At 38.3% G+C, this 21,883-nt stretch overlaps 1 protein-coding gene across 2 annotated transcripts in view; it reads right to left on the bottom strand.

Annotated features, from left to right (window-relative positions):
• The window catches only part of ARHGEF10 (Rho guanine nucleotide exchange factor 10), a 115,667-nt gene that overhangs the window by 88,898 nt on the left and 4,886 nt on the right, over window positions 1-21,883 (bottom strand). For both annotated transcript variants that reach the window (XM_074895724.1, XM_074895725.1), the window contains exon 2: window positions 12,671-12,746. In XM_074895724.1, the coding sequence (XP_074751825.1) occupies window positions 12,671-12,707 (37 nt within the window). In that variant the 5' untranslated portion in view covers window positions 12,708-12,746. The remainder of the gene's footprint in view (window positions 1-12,670; window positions 12,747-21,883) is intronic.

Below are 21,883 nucleotides of genomic sequence, written 5' to 3'. Positions count from 1 at the left end.
ACAAATCTGGAAGCCCTGGACATAAACAGGCACACTGTCATCAAGAAATATTAATATTTTATGTTATGTTTTAAGGTTTGAAAAGTATCTTTAGAAATCGAAGTAAGGCTTACATATAATTAGGAATGTCATTCTTGCAATCAGTTGTAGTCTTTTTAATTTTTTTTTCAATTAAATTTAGTAGGGAACTATGGAACAAAAAGAAGAAATGCATCTATTAGGTTTGAAAGACTCCATGACAAAGAATTTTCTAAAGACTGCAGGGCATGGTAAATATGCATGTTCTTAGAAGGGAAAACTATTTTTCCTTTCTCCCTCTAATAGTCACTTTTCTTCCAACACATAATTTTTTACAACTGGAGGGGGAGGGCTCTAGAGTGTAATCTCTCTTGCATATTCACTGAATGCCAAATTTTCTTTTTTTTTCTAAATGATAAACTTTTTTAGTCACTTTTACCATATCACCACCTTACACTGATCAGTGAAGAAAATAAGTGTACAATGCTTCAGATAGAAAATACCTAATTATTATTTAGTGGAAAAAAATATTAATACAATTGAACCTAAAGCAGACTGGCAGGAACTGCTTGTTCTTATTCCAATGTGCAGTTTTAAACATTTTTCTTTTTTACTCATTTATTCTGGATTGCAACAAGACACTTTGGACCACATGGACCCACCTTCCTTCAAAGTGAATTCCCAAAATGTTTCAACCTTCTACAAATTCTTGAGTATCTTGAAATATGCAAAACTTTTCAGTAAAAACTATAAAGAAAGCTTACTATCTAAGAATATTTTTAGGTATTATAAAATTTGATAACTTACAGATCAAAGCAAATGGCCAGGTGTAGCAACCTAAATGCTTCCTATTTAACCTGGATACACTCCAGAGATTCTCAGATGAAACACACTTGCCTTTTCAGATCCTTATTTCTAAAGAGTTAAAATATACCCAGCTCCTTATGTAAGTGTACAAGGGACTAAATAGAAGTAAGAACTGGAAATGTGCAGATACTAGGAAATAACTGATTTCTTAAAGTTATCATTACTTTTGTAAAACTAACCATTTGGGCCCAAACATGCCATGCTGACTGTGCTTCATGATGAATGGCCTCCTAAGCTGTTCACTTTTTGTTTCAGGTGAAATTTCATTACAGAGGCTTGGCATCTGTCAGGAAGGTAAGCCTTGTTCTAGGAAACACTCATGCCTACAAAAGTTCACAAATTTGGCCAACTTGTAAACTTTTGGAAAATGATGGTTGATTCATATTCAGCAGGAACTTGCAAAAAAGGTTTTAAGAGACTTAGTCACCACTGGACAGCCTCTAGCTTCTCCCAACTTTTTAGCACTGATTACACTACGTTCCTACAGCTATAGAAAGCAACACAGTATTTTCTACCTGCTCCCATCTCCCACTTGTGACCACTACTACTGCGGTATCAGAAGATAAACCTGAAGTTAAATATTCTTTTGCTCTGGTACCTGGCTTACACGTCTCTCTCCTGCCCTTCCCCAAGAGACCCCTCTGCCAGCAGCTGCTCAGGGAGAGAGGCAAGGTGTGCAGAGTGAGCCTGTAGGGGACCACAGGCACCCCTAAGAGGAAGGCTGGCTTTTAGGATCAAGTGCTCCTGCAAACACTGCCCTTCACTGACACTCCAAGTCACACCATGTCATCTGCCAGCACACCACTGGCATACATAAGTCAACTCCTCATACGGCCACACAGATGGAAAACGTCTATTTTGTTGGGGGAAAGAAAAGTTTAAGACAAAACTGTATTCAAAAACACACAGGTGAGCACTCCTTCCCATGGGAAGCAGATCAGAGCCAAGGACTTACATGCCCCTTGTGCTAAGCTGGTGCTGCAGGAAACCCAGGTCCCTGCAGTACAGGCATGCTGCTAATTACACACAGCTCATGGATGCATCCAAAGCATGACCACAATGTCAGTGTTACAAGTCTCTGTGGAAAACAGTTACCAAAAAAACCCAACAAAACTAAACAGTACACATTCATGCAAAAAGCGTTTCCAGTAATGGAAACAAAAGCAAAACCACATGAATTAATAGGCTCTTCCTGCAAATAAACAATAAAGTAAGTAAAAAAACCTCTCTACTATTTCATAAACACACACATTACATACTAATTATGTTGTCAAGCATGCACAACAGATCATTCTTCTGGATAAAAAACAAAGTCAAAATTGAAGTCAAAAGAATGATAAATCTCCCTCCTTAAGTTTCAGAGAGAGACTGCTAACAACAGCATGCTTAATACTAAAAAAATTTATTTCTTGAAATAAAGCCCAGACCTGTGGATGTTAGGAAAGATTTACAAGTACTGAAAACATTGAACCTTACAAACTACTCACAGTGCTAAAAATTAAGCTCAAAGTTAGCTAAAAATCAAAGGAATAGAGTTGCCAAAAATCAGGAGTCTAAAATAAAAACATTAGACATGAACTAGGCTGCCCAGGGAGTAGTGGCAGCAACACCAGCAGACCTGTACTCCTTTGTGACTCCACAAGATGCTTTTCAGTGCTGACTACACTATAATTGGAAAAGTTGCTATGTGAAATCGGCATTTTGTGACCACCTACTTTAACTACCTTTAACACTCAGCAGACTGGTGACACTGGTATTGCCTGCCATGGCTAGAAACAGAGAGCCTGATCCCAAGCAGGTCTTTTCTACCTCAACACCATACGAGTAGATTCTGCCATTAAAATTTCACTAAGAAATGTTGCTGATGTGCAGCAAGTGAAGTCCTCAAAAGGAGATGCTGTAAGGAAAGTATGTACAGTAATTATTTGAAAATCTGCATAAATACATGATAGATCCCTATTTACAATGAAAAGCATCTATACATATTAAAAGCTATTAGCTTTCTATCAGTAATAAAGGAATATTAATACATTTAACCCTTTATAGTGCCAAGGTTACCAGTCTGAATTAGTGTAAATGCCACCAGGTACCTAACATGAAGTATGAGTCAAAATAACAAAAGCTACCTTGCTGTCAGACATGTCTGTTGGTAAAGACAGGTGCTGAGGATGGTTCCATAGTTGATATGAACTGCTGAACTTGCCTACAACATGCTGCTGAATGGACAATCCACACAGGGAATGGGAAAACCAAAGAGATTTAATAAAACAGAAATCAAACAGCAGAAGGACTACAAAATCATTGGGAAAAATGAAGCTCCATCCCTGCACTGTCAGAGCTGGATACATGTTGGTTAACCACAGGATACAAGTGTCATGTGAAGGAAAAGGAAAATTTTCTAGGAAATGTAGTTTTGACCAAGTAGTTGATATATTTCTGAGAAAATAACAATTTTTAAGGAAATTTCCACCAGTAAGAACAAGTCTGGCTTGTTCTTTTATTTCTTCACTTTTTTTTTTTTTTAGCAGACATCTATTAATATCTAGTTTTACAAGTAATTACTTTTTACATTGAAGCAATTACTGTTTAATGGTTTGAGGACTATGCATTTCTCTAATACAGTCTGCTTAATTCTAATTAGCAACATGAAACTGCTGTTATCATCTCTTCTTACCTTGGACTGAAAGGACAGAAAGTGGCAGAAAGAAACCCTGGAAGCCTAAGACAGGGAGCATGAGATCCCACTTCTACAGAAAGTAAACATACAGTTTGGGTACATAAACTGTGTATTGTACTAAAAGAGCTGAAACCCACCCAGAGCAAAAGCTTAAGTATCCTAGGTCTTGTATCATGACTAGCAACACCTTTTTACCAGGCTGACATATTTTGGATATGAAGTAGCAAGGGATTTGACTTCATTTTCAGGTCATGTTTCTTCCTCTACTTTGCCAACTACTGTACACACCTCTTGGACTGAACCTTCCGATGACTTAGGCAAAGGGATCCCTAAATCTTAGTCACTGGTCCAGGCTCAACAGTTTATCTAGCAATGTCGAAACTGAAGCACTTGCTGGCACTCCCAAAATCAGCACATTGAACACATAACAGCATCTGACTTGCTTATCAGCATCATTCATATGCTCAACCTCCTTCTGTGGCAATGGCCCAGGCAGGTCTCAGAAGATGCACGCAGCTTTGGGAATCAATTTATCTTTTTGGACACACTGTCACAGGTTCCTTTTTTTCGCAAGAATAACTCCATCTGACACTCCCAGAGCACTGTATGCCGCCTGTGCACACACTTAAAAATAACTAACTTAGATCAAAATATTCTGAACAAGGAAACAATCTAGAAATCAACTTCTACAGCAACTTACAGCATCATTTACTACAGGAAAATTTATGGACTAGAACAGAACCATTATGTCCTGTAAATCCAGGACAATACTAGAAATACTGTGGATTTCAGCTGGCTTCTGACCCACTCATTTCTGTTACTACCCTTTCACTCAGCCTGAAGAGCACTATGCAGATAGACTGATTTGTAAACAAAGTTTAATATATGCAAAGTTTGAAAAATCCATTATCCTGGCAACTAATGGGGAGGCAGTTTTATAAAGCATCCCCTTCCGTAGCATTTGTTTTAACTATTGTTTTAATGTGTCTTGCGCTTCTTTGCCCTAACATACTAAGATCCTGTTATAGCTCAAAAAAGTATACCTGTGGAATTCAAGGAAACTCAGGAAAACAGTAATTCTTACATCAAGACTCACTAACCGAACTCCCCAAAATTCTGTTTTACAATACCCTTTAACACAGCTTCTACCAGAAATTCTATCACCGCAGTGGACAATGGCTTGAATTGGGCAAAATGGTGTTTCCTTGGAACCCTTCAGTCCATCAGCCTCGGAGTCCTCATTGCCTCCTTTCATAGGCCATGGAGGGGAAAAAAGCCCAACATCGGCTGAAGACAACTGCCATAACCAAACTTCATGATTCAGAGCTTCAGCCAGTCCACATGGAAGACAGGAAGGAATTTCTTCCACCAGGAAGAGTCTTCTGAAGAATTTGGCTGGCAAGTGTTCTTCATGTGCAAACATGAGCAGGTCACCATGCAAGTGGGAAAGAGCAATCCCAGCCAAAGTTCATTTTACTTCCACCTTCCTCTGCAATACAGGAGACTGCTAAGATCCTCTGGACACATTACACTGAACCAAATCACTGCTCCCGGGGCAGCACCTGGATTTCCCTTTGTCTCTCCCTGCAACATACAGGACTGGGAAATACAGAGACCAGGAAGTCAACCAGCAGCATCGGCATCCCTGTGGCACAGGAGCGCACACACATTTTTCCAGCCCCCAGAGAAACCTGCACCAGCGTAACAGAAGATTTCTCAGGAACTATCATGCTTTCACCAACCAAAGTTACTGAGCTCAACAACAGACTATTCAACAGTGAGATGAATTCCTGAAACAACCCACCTTTGTGAGACTAAATCATCTTCTATGGTTATTTTACTGAAACTATGACAAGGTTTCATTTCCTGGAAAGACTATTTCAATGAGGAAAAAAAAAAGAATCTATATAGGGGGTGGAGGGTTTTTTCAAAAACAATGTTTATCAGATAAGTTTTCCTCAGTTTTATCCATGCTCATGCACAAGATAAAACAATTATAACCATGTATAAAAAAAGTTAATCTCAGTAAACTCTAGAGTAGAATCATTACAGAGCTTTTATGCATAGTGAGTGAATATTTACTGGGATCAGTGAAACATAATTAAAAAAACCCAAACTAAAAAATGCCTCAGTTATTTGGCAGCAATTTCTCCTGGCCAGTTAATGCTAGATACAAGTCCTAAAAGGCAAGAGACGGAAAGGAAAAGACAATTCATACCTCTCCTTATACATTAGCTCACTGTTTGAAATTAAAATTTCAGAACTTCACTTAGATATATATTCATTGCAAGAATACCCCAAAATCAGTATCAATTCCTTCATAATTTGCTTAGATTTTAAGCAAACAGTACCAGTTACCCCAGACCAAAGATAAAGTTTTGCTGCAATCCCTTGGAAGCCCTTTATCTCATCATCAGTTGCTCTTTTTGATCAACATGTCTGGGCCTCATCCCTGCACACAGCTAACAAGTCCAGAAGTAAAGTCAACTTACAGAGCGGCTGCATGAGTAGAAAAAAAATACTAAACCCTATCACTTATTATTCAGAAAGAAAACACCAAATACTATCAAAAGGATGAAGTCAACCTTCAGAAACCTATGACAGCAAATCACATTTGATCATTTAACACATGACAAATATCTAGCAAAGATTTTACTGTATTACTTCAAAACTAAATGAGATATAATTACATCTATGTAAACTATGTTTTCTTTGAGGATGTTAAAACAGAAACAAGCTTTTAATTAATCTATTTATTTTCTTTCTCTTTCTTGTTTTTCCCAACAGTCAAATATATTTGGCTAGAAGAAAAAGCACATAATTAGGAGCAAAGTGACACCATAGCTGTGTTTTTGCAATGGGAATTTTCTTGTTACTCTTTGTTACACAGCTTGTCTGAATTGTCACACAAAATAATTGATCCTTACCTTAAACAATGCATTTTCCTTTATTTATTGAGAGAAATGTGATGTTTAGAAATAAATAAATTGTTCTGTTACAGATGGGATGTCAGACACCAGCAAGCTACTGCCAGCTTCAAAAACAAGGGACCATTCATAACTACAATTCATATTCTGTTCTCATTCTTCTGAAATCTTGGCTCCTCTTTTACCATCATTTGTAACTGTCTGTATGCTGAAAATAGATACCTAACAAACAATGCTGTTTAGCCCAAGACCAACTCCCTTTATAGCCGCAGTTTAATTTAAGCAGTGTTCTTATTTCAATCCCCTAATCATAGCAAGAAACATCTTTTCATTTTACTTTAGTTCAAAATACAAGCTTAGGTACTCCCAGGGTTCTTCACCTCTATAAACTAAACCATAAAACATACAAGCGCTTCTCCTGTCAATATTGTAAAAGTCCCCATTTAACTGCCTCTTGTCTCGGTCACAAAATCAGCTTTTTAAAATAGTTAAAATCTAAAATGTGAAATCATTCACTAAGCAGCAGAAGAAATAACTAAATAATCTGAGAGAAACATATACAGGACACACAATAAAAAGCAGTTCCTGTAGCAGAGACATACAGTCCACTCTACAGCGAAACACGGCAGCCGTCCAGCAGCTCCCTACTAGGGTTAATCAAAAACTTTTCTAAGTTTTTTTTGTAAAGTCATCCTAATAGGAACTTTTATGAGAGTACAGTTGTTCCTACTTCACTCTTACCCACAGACTCAAGTCAGACTTCCTTCTTAGGGACAGAGGAACCAATGACTATTTTAGTGTTCCGGCGCTGGCAGGCAAACAACAAAAAATAACCACAGGAAGACACAATCACAGCACTCGATCACATACCGGATATCCAGATTTAAGTCCTCGGCCTCCTTGCTCTATGTCTCTCCATATCAGGAACAAAGAAATATCCCACTCATAGCCCTAGAGAGTTGATCATTTGTATAAAGGTGTATAAAGCGCTTTTACAGTCGGTGTCTAGGAGAGATCCTCAGTCTGTTTTCAGTTTAAAAAAAATCCCAACAAACCAAATTTCATTCCACTGAAGAACATCTTAAATCCCAAACTTCACCAGAACAAGATTTCTCACCTAGCTTTACTCACAATACCAAGGACAGTGGTGTAGCTGAGTGAACATCCAGCTTTCCACTACACCTGGTCTTTAAAGCCCCCTCACCCTTCCCAAATTAAGAGTTACAAGTACTTTTCTCTCAGGTAAAGAGAGTATTTGGCAATAATACAAAGACTATACTATCAAATTAATGCTCATAATGTCCTTATACAAACACTGACATTTCCGTATTTCACATTAAAATCTTAATATTGTGCTGGTTTTGGCAGTGGTAGTTAATTTTCTTCATAGTATCTCATATGGGGCTGGTTTGGATCTGTGCTTAAGACAGTGTTGATAATCCTGGGATGTTTTAGTCACTGAGGAGCAGTGCTTACACACGGTCATGGTCTTTTCTGCTTCTCACACCACCCCACCAGCAAGTGGGCTGGGGGTGCACAAGGAGTTGGGAGGGGACACAGCCAGGACAGCTGACGCCAGCTGACCAAAGGGATGTCCCAGACCATCATGCTCAGCATATAAAGAAGGAGGGAGGGGGACATTCTGAGTTACAGCATTTGTCTTCCCAAGTAACCATTATGCATGATGGACCCCTGCTTTCCTGGAGATGACTGAACACCAGCCTGCCGATGGGAAGCAGCAAATTACTTCCTTGGTTTGCTTTGCTTGCATGTGTGGTTTTTGTTTTACCTATTAAACCCTCTTCATATCAACCCACAATTTTTCTCACTTTTACTCTTCCTTACAGCTGGGGTTAAATTATGACAAATATAAATAATAGGTTCATTTCCTATAAATAGGAAACAAAATATACCATCTGTTCATGATTCAAGAATTGTATTGCAATCCAGCCATACTCTAAACCTCTTCACTATATATTAACCTACCTTGATAGACTCAATTAATTATAAAACAGAGCTTAAAGTTTATTTTATGTCTTACAACTCCTGTAAAAGGCAACTCAGTGTATGACAACTTGGATGAACTGTTGGCAAGTATACTCAGTATGAGGAAATACACCCAACGTTTTCTAATAGTTTTCATGAAGAAATCATATGAGGTATAGTGCCATGTACCAGAAATAGCAGAGAGAGAGAAATAGAGATAAAAATGCAAAAAACAGAAGTCTATTTAACACAGAGAATACACTCTCCCTCCCAGCTTCCCTTGGGCAAAAAGCTGTTTGTCAGGTATCCATCCTGCTGAGCAAACAAAGCTGGTTTTCCTCTTGAAACAAGCCCAGATAAACACCTCTTAAGTCCTCAATTGAAGAAAGGGACTTCCACTTTGCAAGATCATAAGGTGTTTTTCAAGTAAAGAAATAAAAAACAGCCATAGACCACATCTCCTAATAAAGCAGTAAGAGCACAAGCACAGGCTGTTACATGTAAACACCATCCTAGCATTAAGCATCCAGTCTCCACTCCTAGGTGGCCAGCATGAAAATGACTCCTTTACAGGAGAAGCATAATGTGATTCCTGATTCTCAGAATTACTAGCTTTTTAATTCCTTGCTGCATAGTCTGCAGTCCACACCATACCCTTTTCTCATCTAAATGGGTTTGGTTAAGGACACTCCATTACAGCAACCAATTAAAAACATAATTATAACTTACAGCCATGATAAAATTTGCCATTTTCATTTAGCTTTTAAAAAAGGAATTTTTTTTTGTTGATAAAGAGAACAAGAATCATTCTCTATTTTATTTCACAAAATAATCATAGAAAATTTTTGTTTACGAAATCTTAAAACGCCAGCACTTTGTGCATACATTCATATGCACAGACACACTAAAGAAGGGAATGTGAGCTAGTACTATTATCTCAAGTGTCAGTTTTGGAAGTAGTTTTTTTGGATTATGCTCTTATCCAAGGAAGCCTTTGCATCCATCCCTCTCCAACTGCTCCCCGGTTGCTAACACATATATTCATTCAAAATATACAGAGAAAAAAATACTAGAGAATTTTTAATCATGGCTAGAAGAATCTTTTTTTTAAGTAGTCTGGAGGAAACAGCATATCAGCATTAATTTTTCCAAAGTTACTCAGTACTTGAATTTGCTCTGAGGTAGGGGAATTATCCAGCACAGACTTGCCACTGCGTAATTAACAATGCATGAATGGAATGTCCAAACAGCTATGAGCAGATATGTTGCATAAGTATAATAAATTAAATAAAGGTAAAATATGTTACCTTCCGTTCTTTCATCACATGTAGTTATTCTCTATCGAGAAGTGGCAGAGAAGCTCTACTGTTGATACTAACTGTACCTTAAACAAGGCACAGATTAAGATGGTTATTGCTAAAATACATTATTTAACATTAATTGTATAGCTTTCTTATACATTCTTACAACATCCCCATGACAAAGATGAAGGTTTACCATTTTTTTCCCTCTTTGTGTACATGAGGATAGATACAAACAAATTTGTGGCATTTACTTGTCAAAACCATAGAAAAATCTAATTGACAAGAATAAAATTGAAATTGATAATTCAAGGTATGCACCTGAAAACGGAAAGGAACCCACGCAGCTTTAAACACTACGGCTATATTTGTTAGGACAACAAATAGATAAGAGAAAAAATTCACATGGTGAATCTGTGGACCCAGTTCAGGATTTTAGAATCATTATGCAAAAACTAATTTTTTTTTTTTTTTTTTATGATGTGTCAAAGGCTCCTGCACCCAGCAGGAGCTTCATCCTCACTACAAGCCACAGAAACTCACCCATCTACCCACTGTCTGAAGGTACTGGCAGGTGCTGCTCATCCCTTCTAAGCAGACACCATGGGTAGCCAGTGTATATGCATGCCAAAAAACCCCTCAACCGTTACAAAAAAAATCCTATGTTTCTTTCCTTTAATTGTTATGTGTATTTGTGGTTGTACTTGGGCCTATAATCCTCACTTAGTTTCCACCTACAAAATGACTCACTGAAATTATCTAGAAAGTGAACTAAAGTGTATTTTTAATTCATTTTAGTACATTTTAAAGTGTAATTATTAAAATTTATATTCACTGATATTCCCTTTATTAATGTGTTTAACGGAGTTAGCAACGATAAAGTAAAAAAACACGCAAGTTCCAACAGTGTCAGACAAAGCTTTTTGAGATGACAGGCAAAAAGCATCTGCTGATGCATGATCAGGTAGAGCAGAATCACAATTTATGTTAAATAAATTTAACATCAGCCTATTAAGGAGTGACATGTCTGAAAATAAGAATGTGATACATAGTTCTACATGTCACAAAGAGCTTTGCAGAGAAAAAGCCTGAATTCTGGAATTGTACTGAACTACGCCACTCTGAATTTTTGTCAGAGTATACCACACACTGACATACTACACAAAGTTGGAGCCGTTGCTCAATTATTAGCTGTCTTTGAAATATTTAGCCCCTGCTCAAGTGGAAATATTAATTCCTTAGGGATGACTCTTCCCCCACAGCACTACATTGCTTTGGAGATGGATTATTCAATTGAGACAGTTTCACAGTAACTGTCACTAAACAAAACAGAGCTAAATTCAGGGTCCTGACCACATGGATTAGTAGAAAGACAGGAAAAGCATTTTTGCCAACTATAACCTCAGTGACATTTCAGAGAATAAATAAAACTGTCAATAATGTTGGCCAAAAATCTAACCCACTAAAAGCTGATTTCACAACTTTCTGCTTCTCTCACATGCCCAGTTTCCTAGGTAGTACCTAGTAACAGACCTCTATCTGTGGCAGTGTCTAAGCTAGAGAGCGAGAACTTTTGATCTGGGATGGCAATTCCCAGATTTCTAAAGAGTTATGGCTGAATAAAACTAACATAAATTCCCTTTCATACTTAAACGGCTTCATGTAGGGATAAGTTCTGTGTGAACAGTAAAGAAAGTGTGCTGTAAAAAAAAATGTATATTATTTATTTATAAATATATACATATATCAATGTGTATTACAGAATGTAAGTCTATAAGTAATAATGTCCTATGTAAGTGAGAGATCAACAATTTATGGGGAAGTCACTATCTATGCAAACTATACCAGCAACTTTACTGAAATAAGAACAGCTGTACCAAGTTCAACCACAGGTCTCCATTAACCTATTTCTCTGTAGATTTGTGCTGTGGGGTGATCAGAACAAGCATATGATTCTTCTCCAAGAAGTCTCCCAGCATCCAACTACCAAAAGCCAAATCCTTTTAAGACTTAAAATCCGCAATAACAAGCACTACAGAAAGGTGTGTTTACAGGAAATCAAACAGGGAAAGAAAGAGCCACATGCAATATCTCTTAGAGAGAGCATAAACACAGAAGGCAATGACACAACGTCTTTGTAGATCTTACCTTTGTGCCCTCTGAAACTTGAGCTATACCAGTGGCCATACAGCTACCAGCATACAGCAGGCAAGGGGCACCAAGTGCTAGATTTACAGAACCAGCTCCATAGTGCAGCATACATAACACTCTTCCGTAAGTCTCTGTGCTCTGACCACACAGGGGGATTCAGCTGTGCATGCTTCCCATAGGAATGTAGCATCAGAACTGCAGCATCAGAAGGTGGTCCTTCAGCTAAAGCCCTCAGCAGACATTGCCCAGATTAAGTATGCTTGGTGGAAGCAGCATTGCTCTAACTGAAAACAACTCGCCCCCTCTCCGTCCTCCCAATTCAGACTCCAAACTAGTCCTGGCATTTGAGACACTCATCCAAATATCCTGACTGTGCCACAGACTTCACTCGTTTTTTCTCTACAGAGCACCATGTGCATGAACACTTGAGGTTGCCAAAGAACACAATGACGGTGTGATGATACAGTTTACACAGTGTTGTCTTAGAAAACACATATTCGCAGGACTGTAAGGACCAATTGTTCCCCAGGTTTCTTCCCATCATACTCTTGCAATACTAGCAAGCAAAGTCCAAGAACAAGGCAGGGTAGATGACAGGAGCTCATGTTTCACCAAAATACCACTGGGAGCAAGTCTTAAGGTGATATGGAGAAAGGGAGTGTTGGAGAAATAAAACCACTTTTGGAAATATAATTAAATTGTTACAATAAAATTGGCTTTAAACCCCAAACTATTTCAATTACCTTCTGGTGGTGGGGGAGGAAATTCCTCTGTGTCCATCCTAGTATATCCACTGCACCTTTAGGAGACTGAAAAACCCTGCAAAAATGAAGGAAACATGTTTTGTAGATTAACATAATTTCCAAATACTGAGACACTCCTTTTCAATTTGGCCAAGCTCATATCTATTAGCTAATACCATTATGGAAAGAGGAAATGTGCCTGGTTTCTTGCTTCAAAATACATCTAGTCCAAATTTTTATGTACACAGCCCTCAGTATTGAAGCCAGTTATTTTAATGATCTCAATAAGCCAGCTGAAGAAAGATGAAGTTTTCAAACTATTTGGTACTCTGCAGCTCCCACTGTGACGATCACAAGCAGATTACTAAAACATGTTATTTCAGTGCCTGTTTGGAGTATATATTCTGTTTCAAAATCTTCATGAAGAGGAGAGAGATAAAAATTCTAGGAAGCTCATCAGTCTTAATGATGCTTTTCTCCATTTGTCAATCAGAAATCACAAGTTTTAACTATATACTTTATACAAAGTTGCTTTGCTTTTCTTTTTTTTTGTCAGTCTTAAAAAACTCCGCATGATCCCCTTTACTTTCACCTCTCCTGAAGACAGTGAAGTAAGCAAGCTGTCTCATGAGTGCCTTCTCTTTCCTCCTCTTTTCTCAAATGCCGTTGATCTCATATTTTGAGGAAAAGATAAAGCTACAAAGCATTTCCATACTTTGGTCCTGATCACACACTGGGAGAAAACAAAGCCCAGAACCCACAAGAGAAATTTTCCTTCCTTCCCCATAACAATACTCAATAGTGATATTCCAGTATCATGTGGAAGGAAAAACTGGACCTGTTGTGCTGAGCAATGCACACAGTCTGCCCCAAACCTGTTTTCAGTCTAATTCAAGAGACAGTACACCAAAAAGATAGATTTCAGAACAAGGGTGAAGAGGAAAAAAATAAGTTTCCAAAAGCCACACAAGACAGTGGAAGAGCCAATGCTGAATTTTCTGTCCTACTCTTGAGTAGCCCATAGATGTTAATCTCAGAAGCTACCATTTCTGCTGGCAACAGCACACAAAACAGCCCAGGCTCCTGGAAAGTCTCCATAGCTGAAGTATGGAAAAAGTAAGTTGAAGGAGATCGTGAAATTCAAGGTATGGTGGAGAAATAATGAACTAAATGAATTGGGATACAGAGGTCAAATCAATTGCTGCTTACAGAAGAGGTGGCAGTGAATGGAAGGAAGTGCCTCAAAAAAGGTTCCAACCTTAGGAGGTACCAGGCAATTAATCTCCCTGACATCGGGTATGCAAGGGCAAATCATCAGGACAGACATGCCAGGAAGGATAAAAACTCTGGTAGCACAAGATCCTCATATAATGAGACAATTCATAACAACTTGCATTTTCTAAGCATACAAAATTCCCTTTTAAATCGTCTTAAGCTTTGGTAATTCTTAATCAAATCCTAGACAAAACCAAATAGCTTCAAAGCCAAGGCTCAGAAAGGATTCATCCACATATACAACATAAGTCTGTAACACAGAAAATATGCCATTATGTGCTTTCACTATACACTGTCGCTTCTAAAGCTTCTCTCTACAATTTATAGCTGCAGAGCTCAAAGGTGTGTTCCTGCTTACAACTGACTGGAATGCATCTTGCCACATCAAAACTGTCAGCCAAAATGAGGGAAAATTATGATTTGAAGAAAAGGTTGTTTTATTTTTTTAAAGTTGATTCATCACTGGAACACAGATTTTCAAGTGTGAAACACTTGAATAACCAGCAAATCACTGAAATTTAGTCTCAGCACCTCTTCCAAATACACCTTTAAGAGAGGAGCTAAAAGGTCTTCACAATATTTTTTTTCAGTTAAATGTATGATGCAAGTTTTTAAACACCTATGGAAATTAACTTCGACAATGATTTTTAAAATCAGTTTCTTCCTCAAATACTAACAATATGCAGAAATGAGCTATGGAAGTCTTCAGCTTGCTTTCCATTTTGATACATCTTACAGTGACATACTTCAAATTACATAAGAATTATGTCAAGGAAAGACACAGACCCAGTGTTAGAGTGCTAGCCACTGACCTGCTTGCTCCCATCTGAACAGTGCAGTTATTCATAGGAAGAAAGATACACTTTCTCACTTAAGAATGCCTTAAGGGTTGACTTATACATTGCATTAATTCATCTTGAAGTTCCACAGATTTTTCTCTACTTTTTAGATGCTGAGAAAAACATTGCAGCAGCAAAGTGAGCTTGTGTATTGTACATTCCAGTAACACCCTCCATAAAAATAATTTCCATTTTACGTAGCAGATGGCACATTCATGAACGACCTCTAACTGCACCATACTTTGAAGAGTTTTTCACTCTTCTATTGAGAGGGGAACCAACTCGAGTCAAAGATATTTAAATCAAGATTAAGCCATATGATTTAATTTGACTCTACAGGTGTATTCAAACAATACTCATGGCAATCACAGCTCAAATTAAGCTGAAATAGACCCCTGAATATTCTCTCATACACTCAGGACAGGTGTCTTCAAAATTAGATCCGGTTGTTCAGGGCTCTTCCCACCCAAGTTCTGAAATCCTCTCAAGGTGGAGGTTTCACCACCTCCCTGGTAGCCAACAACTCCGGGATAAGTTTTTCCCTTATTCCCAACTGGAATTACCCTTACAGCAGCTTGCAGGTGTTGCCTCTCATTCTCCTGCTGGGCACCTCTGAAAAAAGTCTGGCTATGTTTTCTTTCCAACCCCACCTTAGTGAGCACAGGCCTGTAATTCAATGCCCCTCAGTCCTTTCTTAAAACAACACAAACCCAGTTGCCTCAGCCTCTTCTGACCTGTTCCTACCACCAACCATGGCAGTGGCCTTCACTGGACTTGCTCCAGTTTGCCAGTCCCTCACCTGTACTGGGGCCCCACAATAAACACTGAATTCCAGATGCAACATCATGACCACTGAGTAGATGTTATTTAGTTTAACATAAAATTATTTAAGAAATTCAACAGCTATGTGCTTTTAAGACACAGAATATTAAAATTCTGTTCCAAATGTATTTAAAAACTGCAAATAAAAAAAAAAACTATTAAACATGAAACATATGATCTATTATATTCATGTGTATTGCATTATAAAATTATGAATCAAATAACTGAACAACTGCCCTGACATACTGGATGTGACACAGAGGTTATAAGAATACGGAGCTTTTTTCCATGTAAAATTGATTTCTCAAATGTAGTATAGCCTCTGCTTAATGATTTAAACTGCTCCCTTCCAGGCTCCACAGCAATCACAGAAACACGGGGACAGAAAGAAGCTCTTGAAGTCACCTAACCCAAAGTGTTAAGATTTCTCATGGGCTTCCAGATGTCTGACTAATTTACCTGATTCAGTGCTTATCACCTTCTTTGCTTCAGATGTGGGTGGAGGTAGCAGTGGCTGGTGTGGATCACAGTGGTGGTCTACAGACTGCCTCCCTTCCACCTCTTCCCGCACATTTCCCCTGTATATCCAATATAGAACAGATGCAGGGACAGAAGCCAAGGAGCTCCCAGACACTTATGAAAGGCAGGTGACCCACTCTGGCCAAAATAATGGCCCTTGCTTCCCCTGTCTCCTTTCTGATGTTTTAACCTGGTCCCTTCCTGTCAAACTGTTAGGAGGAACAGGTAACTCTTACTCGTATTTACAGACTGGAAGAGGAAAGGCAGCTTTCCAACTCTGTAGGTTCCCAGTTTAACTTATAACAGGTTGGTCACTGAACCAATCTGAGAAAATCCCAAATACTCCAAGCCTGAGACTACTGCTGTTAAAAAACAAAACCCAAAACTATTTGTAGCAGGGTAACATGCTTTTATTCCAGCTGTTTAGCCATTAACTTCACAAGTTTGGCTTTAAAAATCATCAATAAGCATTGTTGAATGCATCCATTTGAAAGAAAAAATATCAGATTCTTTAATACACTGCAATATATTCAGGTTCTCACCAAGTTTGTAATGATTTCTAAATTTTAAATAGATATTTAAGAGGAAAAAAAATTTAAAAACCACATTACAATCAGATGTTCCTGGACAAAGTTTCTCATGCAGAGAATACCCACACAGTCAAAGCCGTCAGATCTCAAATGGCACTCGCACAGAAAGCAGAATCAGATGAGTGTGAAATGATCCCCAAGGAAGCATCCCAACACTTATTTTAAATTTTCCACCAAGAGCACTCACCTTCGACTATGAAAGCTGGTGTGGAAAGAAGTGGGAGTCCCAAGTGTTCCACAGCAGACCTTATAATCTCAGAGTTCTAACACGTGTATAATAAGAGGCTGGTGGCCTGGCATCCGTGAGACTGAAATTCTGATTCCACAGCAAATGGCAGTTTTAGCAAAGAAAATAAAGACACCTTTATACCTGCCCAAAGACTACAGAAGAAAGTCAGTGTTCTTCTCTGTGACTCAGTTTCCCTTTTCCATTACCTCTGGTAACTCCTTCTGCCTCCAGGACTAGGTTTCTCAGCTACAGCTGTGCAACAGATTTTGTTTGATAGTTTCCTCTAATTGTGGAATGAACAACAGACCACCACTTCTCAGCTACAGGAATACAATACTGATCAACATCTGAATTTCCACTTTATTGACACTATTTTCCCAAAGCCATTACTTGTACAATAGTCACTAGGTAACAGAAGTTGGACCAGTGCAAACTCTGCCAAAACTATGAGGCAGCACAGCATTCAGACCAGGGGGCACACACTGTCAATTTTTCCAGCTCTATCACCCTGTGAACTGCAAAGACAACATATCTTCTCTTTAAGAAGGCGTGTGCACTATAACTGCAGCGACATCAGGATTCTTCATTCTTAACACTGCAGAAAGAATGAGTCAGTGAGCATTTTTTAATAGAAAACAGAAAAGATGAAACAAGGAGACCGATTTCCAAGAAGCTCATAGAGAAAGCTTAGTGCAGGCAAGCTGAGAAAGCCTGAAAGCCTAACAATTAAATACAATTTAAAAAAAAATAAAAAATAAAAACTGTGAAGACAAAGCCAGTGAATGTCCAAAATCTTCATGTCCACATCACCTACTGACTACTGCTGCATAACGCCCCATTGAGTCTTTTTCCACCTATAACTACAGAACTCCTGCTGTAAAGTAAGTCTTGCTGAAATTTGATATATAGACTATTTGGGGAGTGCAGAGAAGCAAGGAGAGAAAAGAACACAGAAGAAGGAAGGTTCATTTCCTTTTTTCCCCCTATACCTCAAGATGGCTCTGTTACACAGAAAAAAAATAAAAAGTGATAGCACACAAGGCTAAAAGAGAAACACATACTGTAGAAAATTTTTTTAAGAGATGTTTTTATACTACAGTGGGTGTGAATAAAACAGGCATTTGAATTATGACAGCTTGTCATCACATGCTGTAAGCCATAGAAGGCTGTATCAAGACTAGACATTTATTTCTTTTAATGTATATTTTGTTTTATTAATAGCTAACAGTCCTGCACTGTTCCAATTTTATTCTTAAATTTATCAGAGATAATCACCTAAATCATAAGCAATAGAATAACAAGGAACTGTGTAGGTTCAAGTAGAAAATAACTATGAAGGCCAGTTCCCGGCTCAGTTCAAGTCAGGGGAAATTCTATGACCAGCTGCAATGCAAACAAGGTCAGATCCACAGAGATGCACATTTTTAAAGACTGCATGCAGAATCCACTTCCCCAAAAGCTACTTTGCTTCTTTTTCTGCCAACCTTTCTTGCACCAACCAGCATCTTGCTCAAAGCTAGAGAACCATGTGGCAGCAAGTCCTGAACAAGCAGCAATCTTCAGGGACACCCTGAGAACATGACTGAAGATTGGTTTTCTGATCCTTGTTTTTAAAGGATATTATTTACAACATTTCTGCACCTTGAGCAGATTCCTGCCCAATACATCATCTGAAGAAGGAGAAAAGAGGAAGAAAGCAAAGACTACATTTGCAGATTTGTCTGAGGGCTCCTACCCACAATGCAAGCAGAAAGCACTATGGATTTTTTTAAATATTTATGTTCTTTCCCTCTACAGATTATTATTGCAAGGCGAAATACATAATCACTGATTGATAGACTCATTCAGGTTGGCAGGTACCTTAGGAGGTCATGTAGTTCATCCTGCAGCTCAAAGCCAGGTCAGCTGTCAGGTGAGACGAGGCTGCTCTATCTACTGAGATCCTGAAAATCTCTAAAGACAGAGACTGCACAACCTTGCCAAGCAACATGTTCTTCTACTTGGTTGTCCTCCTAGAGAAAAACATTGCCCTAATATCTAGTTAGAATCACTCTTACTTCAGTTTACGACCATTGCCTTTTGTCCTGACAACATCTTGAAAACCTGCCAGCAGGTGGGGGCAGGCAGCCATTAGGCACCCCCAAAGCATCTCTTCTCCAGGCTGAAGAAGCCCAGCTCCCTCAGCCTCTTCTCCAGGGCAGTGCTACAACTCCCTGACATCGTGGTGGCTTTGTGATGAACTTGCTCTAGTTTATCCAAATCTTTCTTGCACTGGGGCACGGTGGGGTGAGGTGTGATGTGGTGACAAAAGCTGGAAGCAATACTCCAGGTGTGGTCTGACAAGGGCTGAGTGAAGGGGAACCCTTCCCCTCAGAGGAGCTCTTCCCTCCCATGTGCACAATGCTGCCCTCATCGTTGCTGAATTTCATAAAGTTTCTGCCAGCCAGGTCCTCCAACCTGCCCAGGTTCTTCTAAATGACAGTCCTGATCTCAAGCACATCCACTTCCCCCAATCCCGTGCCACCTGAAAACTTCATGAGCAAGGGCTTGTTGACTTCCAAGTCATGCATAACACTAAACAGAATACATCTTCTGACAGACAGCTGGGGCACTCCACTGACTACGACCCTTCAAGTAAGTTATAACCAACTAGCCATCTCCAAACCCAACCATCTCATCAGTTTTTCACCCATCTAGTAGTACACCCACTCAGATCAACAACATTCTGTAAAAGACCTTGCTGAAACCAACATGAACATACAGTTTTATTAAGCCCAGTAGTACTATCCTTAATTTACAGATGGGAAAGACAAAACCTACAAATATTTAAGGAATGAGAGGGAGTATGGGTAAAAAGAAATGAGGGAAGGCAACAGGTTCCCAAACATGCACATAGGAAACCTGACATTTAGTAAATAAGCCTTTGCTCCTACCTTTTGCACTGGCAACTGTTTGAATACCCAAAAGAAGAAGAGGGTCATCACCTTGCATTTTGGAAGCCATCCTGGAAGTCAAGTGTAACATAACAAATCACAAGCATCCAAAGAATTAAAAGTGAATGCTGGTGTCACATACTTTTAGTCAGGACTGAATTTTTTTGTTGTTCTGTGCCACACAAACTAGAGGACTTTGTCACCGGTTCAAGACCATGATCTTCCATGTCACATGCACAGGCAAAATAAAAATATATGAATACTAAGAGCATTTTACTTAATTTGATTACAATCAAGTAACTTCATCCAGAAAAAGTAATCTTATTTCTGAAATTTGCTCTTGTAAACTTAATTCGAACTAGCCCCTTCTGATATTGGAGATCAAGTATTAACTTAATTGGAAAAATCCTCAGCAAGACTTCTAAGTCAGAGAAGATCCTAGCATGCTGCACAACACTTCAGTTGTGATGTAAAGCTACATATGGTTTAGTTGCATACATATAATTATAATGCACATTATTAGCATCATTATGCAGAGACTTTATATATGGTTTTGTTATTTTAAAGTGCACCACAACAGTAATTTACACTAGTAATTCTGATCATCCTCATGTGCAAAATACAGTATTTTTCTCACAGAGAAAATGCCCCCTCCTGAAACCTATTTTGATTGCCCAGTAAATCAAGTTCTTAGCTTCAATAAAAAAAAAAAAAAAAAGAGGCAGGCAAAGACTTTTTTTTTACGGACATGGTTGATAAAGTACAATTTTCCCCTCCAGTTGTAGTTCATCTGCACATCCACTGCAAAAGCAGAAAGTCCTGGTCAAGCTTGCATTAAATCTACGAGTCCTAGTTTTACAAGGCATAGACTGTCTTTCAAGGTACTGATGACAATTGGTAAAAATTTCCATCAGAAGCTCTTTCCAATGATACAAACGAAATGATACATTGAACTGAAGATTCAGTTTCCATTGCTTTCTGCAAACCTAGTCCCGAGACAGACACTTTTCAGAAACATTTTCAGTTCTTTGGGTACTACTGTCCTTGAAAAAGTAACCACTGTGTTTCTAACTGAGAACAATCCATTACATCTGATCATTACAAAAGTGTCCAGTTGAACAAATTTGTTTTACCTGAAGAACTTAAGAATATAAATACAGACTCTTATTTCTATGTTTCTAAAATAACTATTTGGAATAAAATATGGAAATACATTTCTAATCAGAGTAATCATGCATGCTTTAGGAAAATAGCACAATTTTCACTGATTTTCTTGTTATAACACCATATTATTCAAATAAACCAGAAATTTGATAATGCAGCCATTAAATCAATTAAAGTAAGAAAGAAAAATAGTAATAGCACCTGCACAAAACAGCCCTCATCTTCAAAAAATGTATAATGGAAGGCAGTTTTCTGTGGAAGTTTAAGTTCTGCATCTAGTCCTAACATCAGTGATCTTCACTCTTTCCTTGATTTGGAAATGATCAAGTAGACCTCTTCTACACCTTCTATAGTTCAAACTCAAAGTTTTTAAGACTCAAATTAGTCCATGGCTTGCAACAACATTAAATACTACATATAAAAATCTAAAAGAACACTGAGGATGAGACACTGAATGCTTTAGGAAGGTGAAAAAGATAAAGTCAAGAGTCATAAGCTCAAGACTCACTGTGGTCCTAGCAGGAAACCTAAATATTGCCATCTACTTCCCAATAACTTATGATCCCTTTTTACAGATGAGGAAATAATGTTCATCCCCTTTCTTGAAATTTCCAAGATATATATTCTGTATCTCTAAGGAAAAAAAAAAACAAACCACAACTCAAAGGATTTCTGTAATATTTTTGAGACCATTTCAAGAAAAGAGATTATAGAACAGAAAAAAGAGTGAATGTTTGACCTTGAGCCTGGATCCTAATAGTTCTTATTCATGGTTCAGTCCCAAGTAACAAGTATTGTACAGTACAGTAAGTCACTGAAACAGATTTTCCCAAGATAATGCT

Source organism: Athene noctua, chromosome 1, assembly GCF_965140245.1.
Source record: "Athene noctua chromosome 1, bAthNoc1.hap1.1, whole genome shotgun sequence".
NCBI classification, from domain to species: Eukaryota; Metazoa; Chordata; class Aves; order Strigiformes; family Strigidae; genus Athene; species Athene noctua.
Note: the sequence above shows the minus strand (reverse complement) of the source record. Positions and strands in the feature narration are given on the sequence as shown.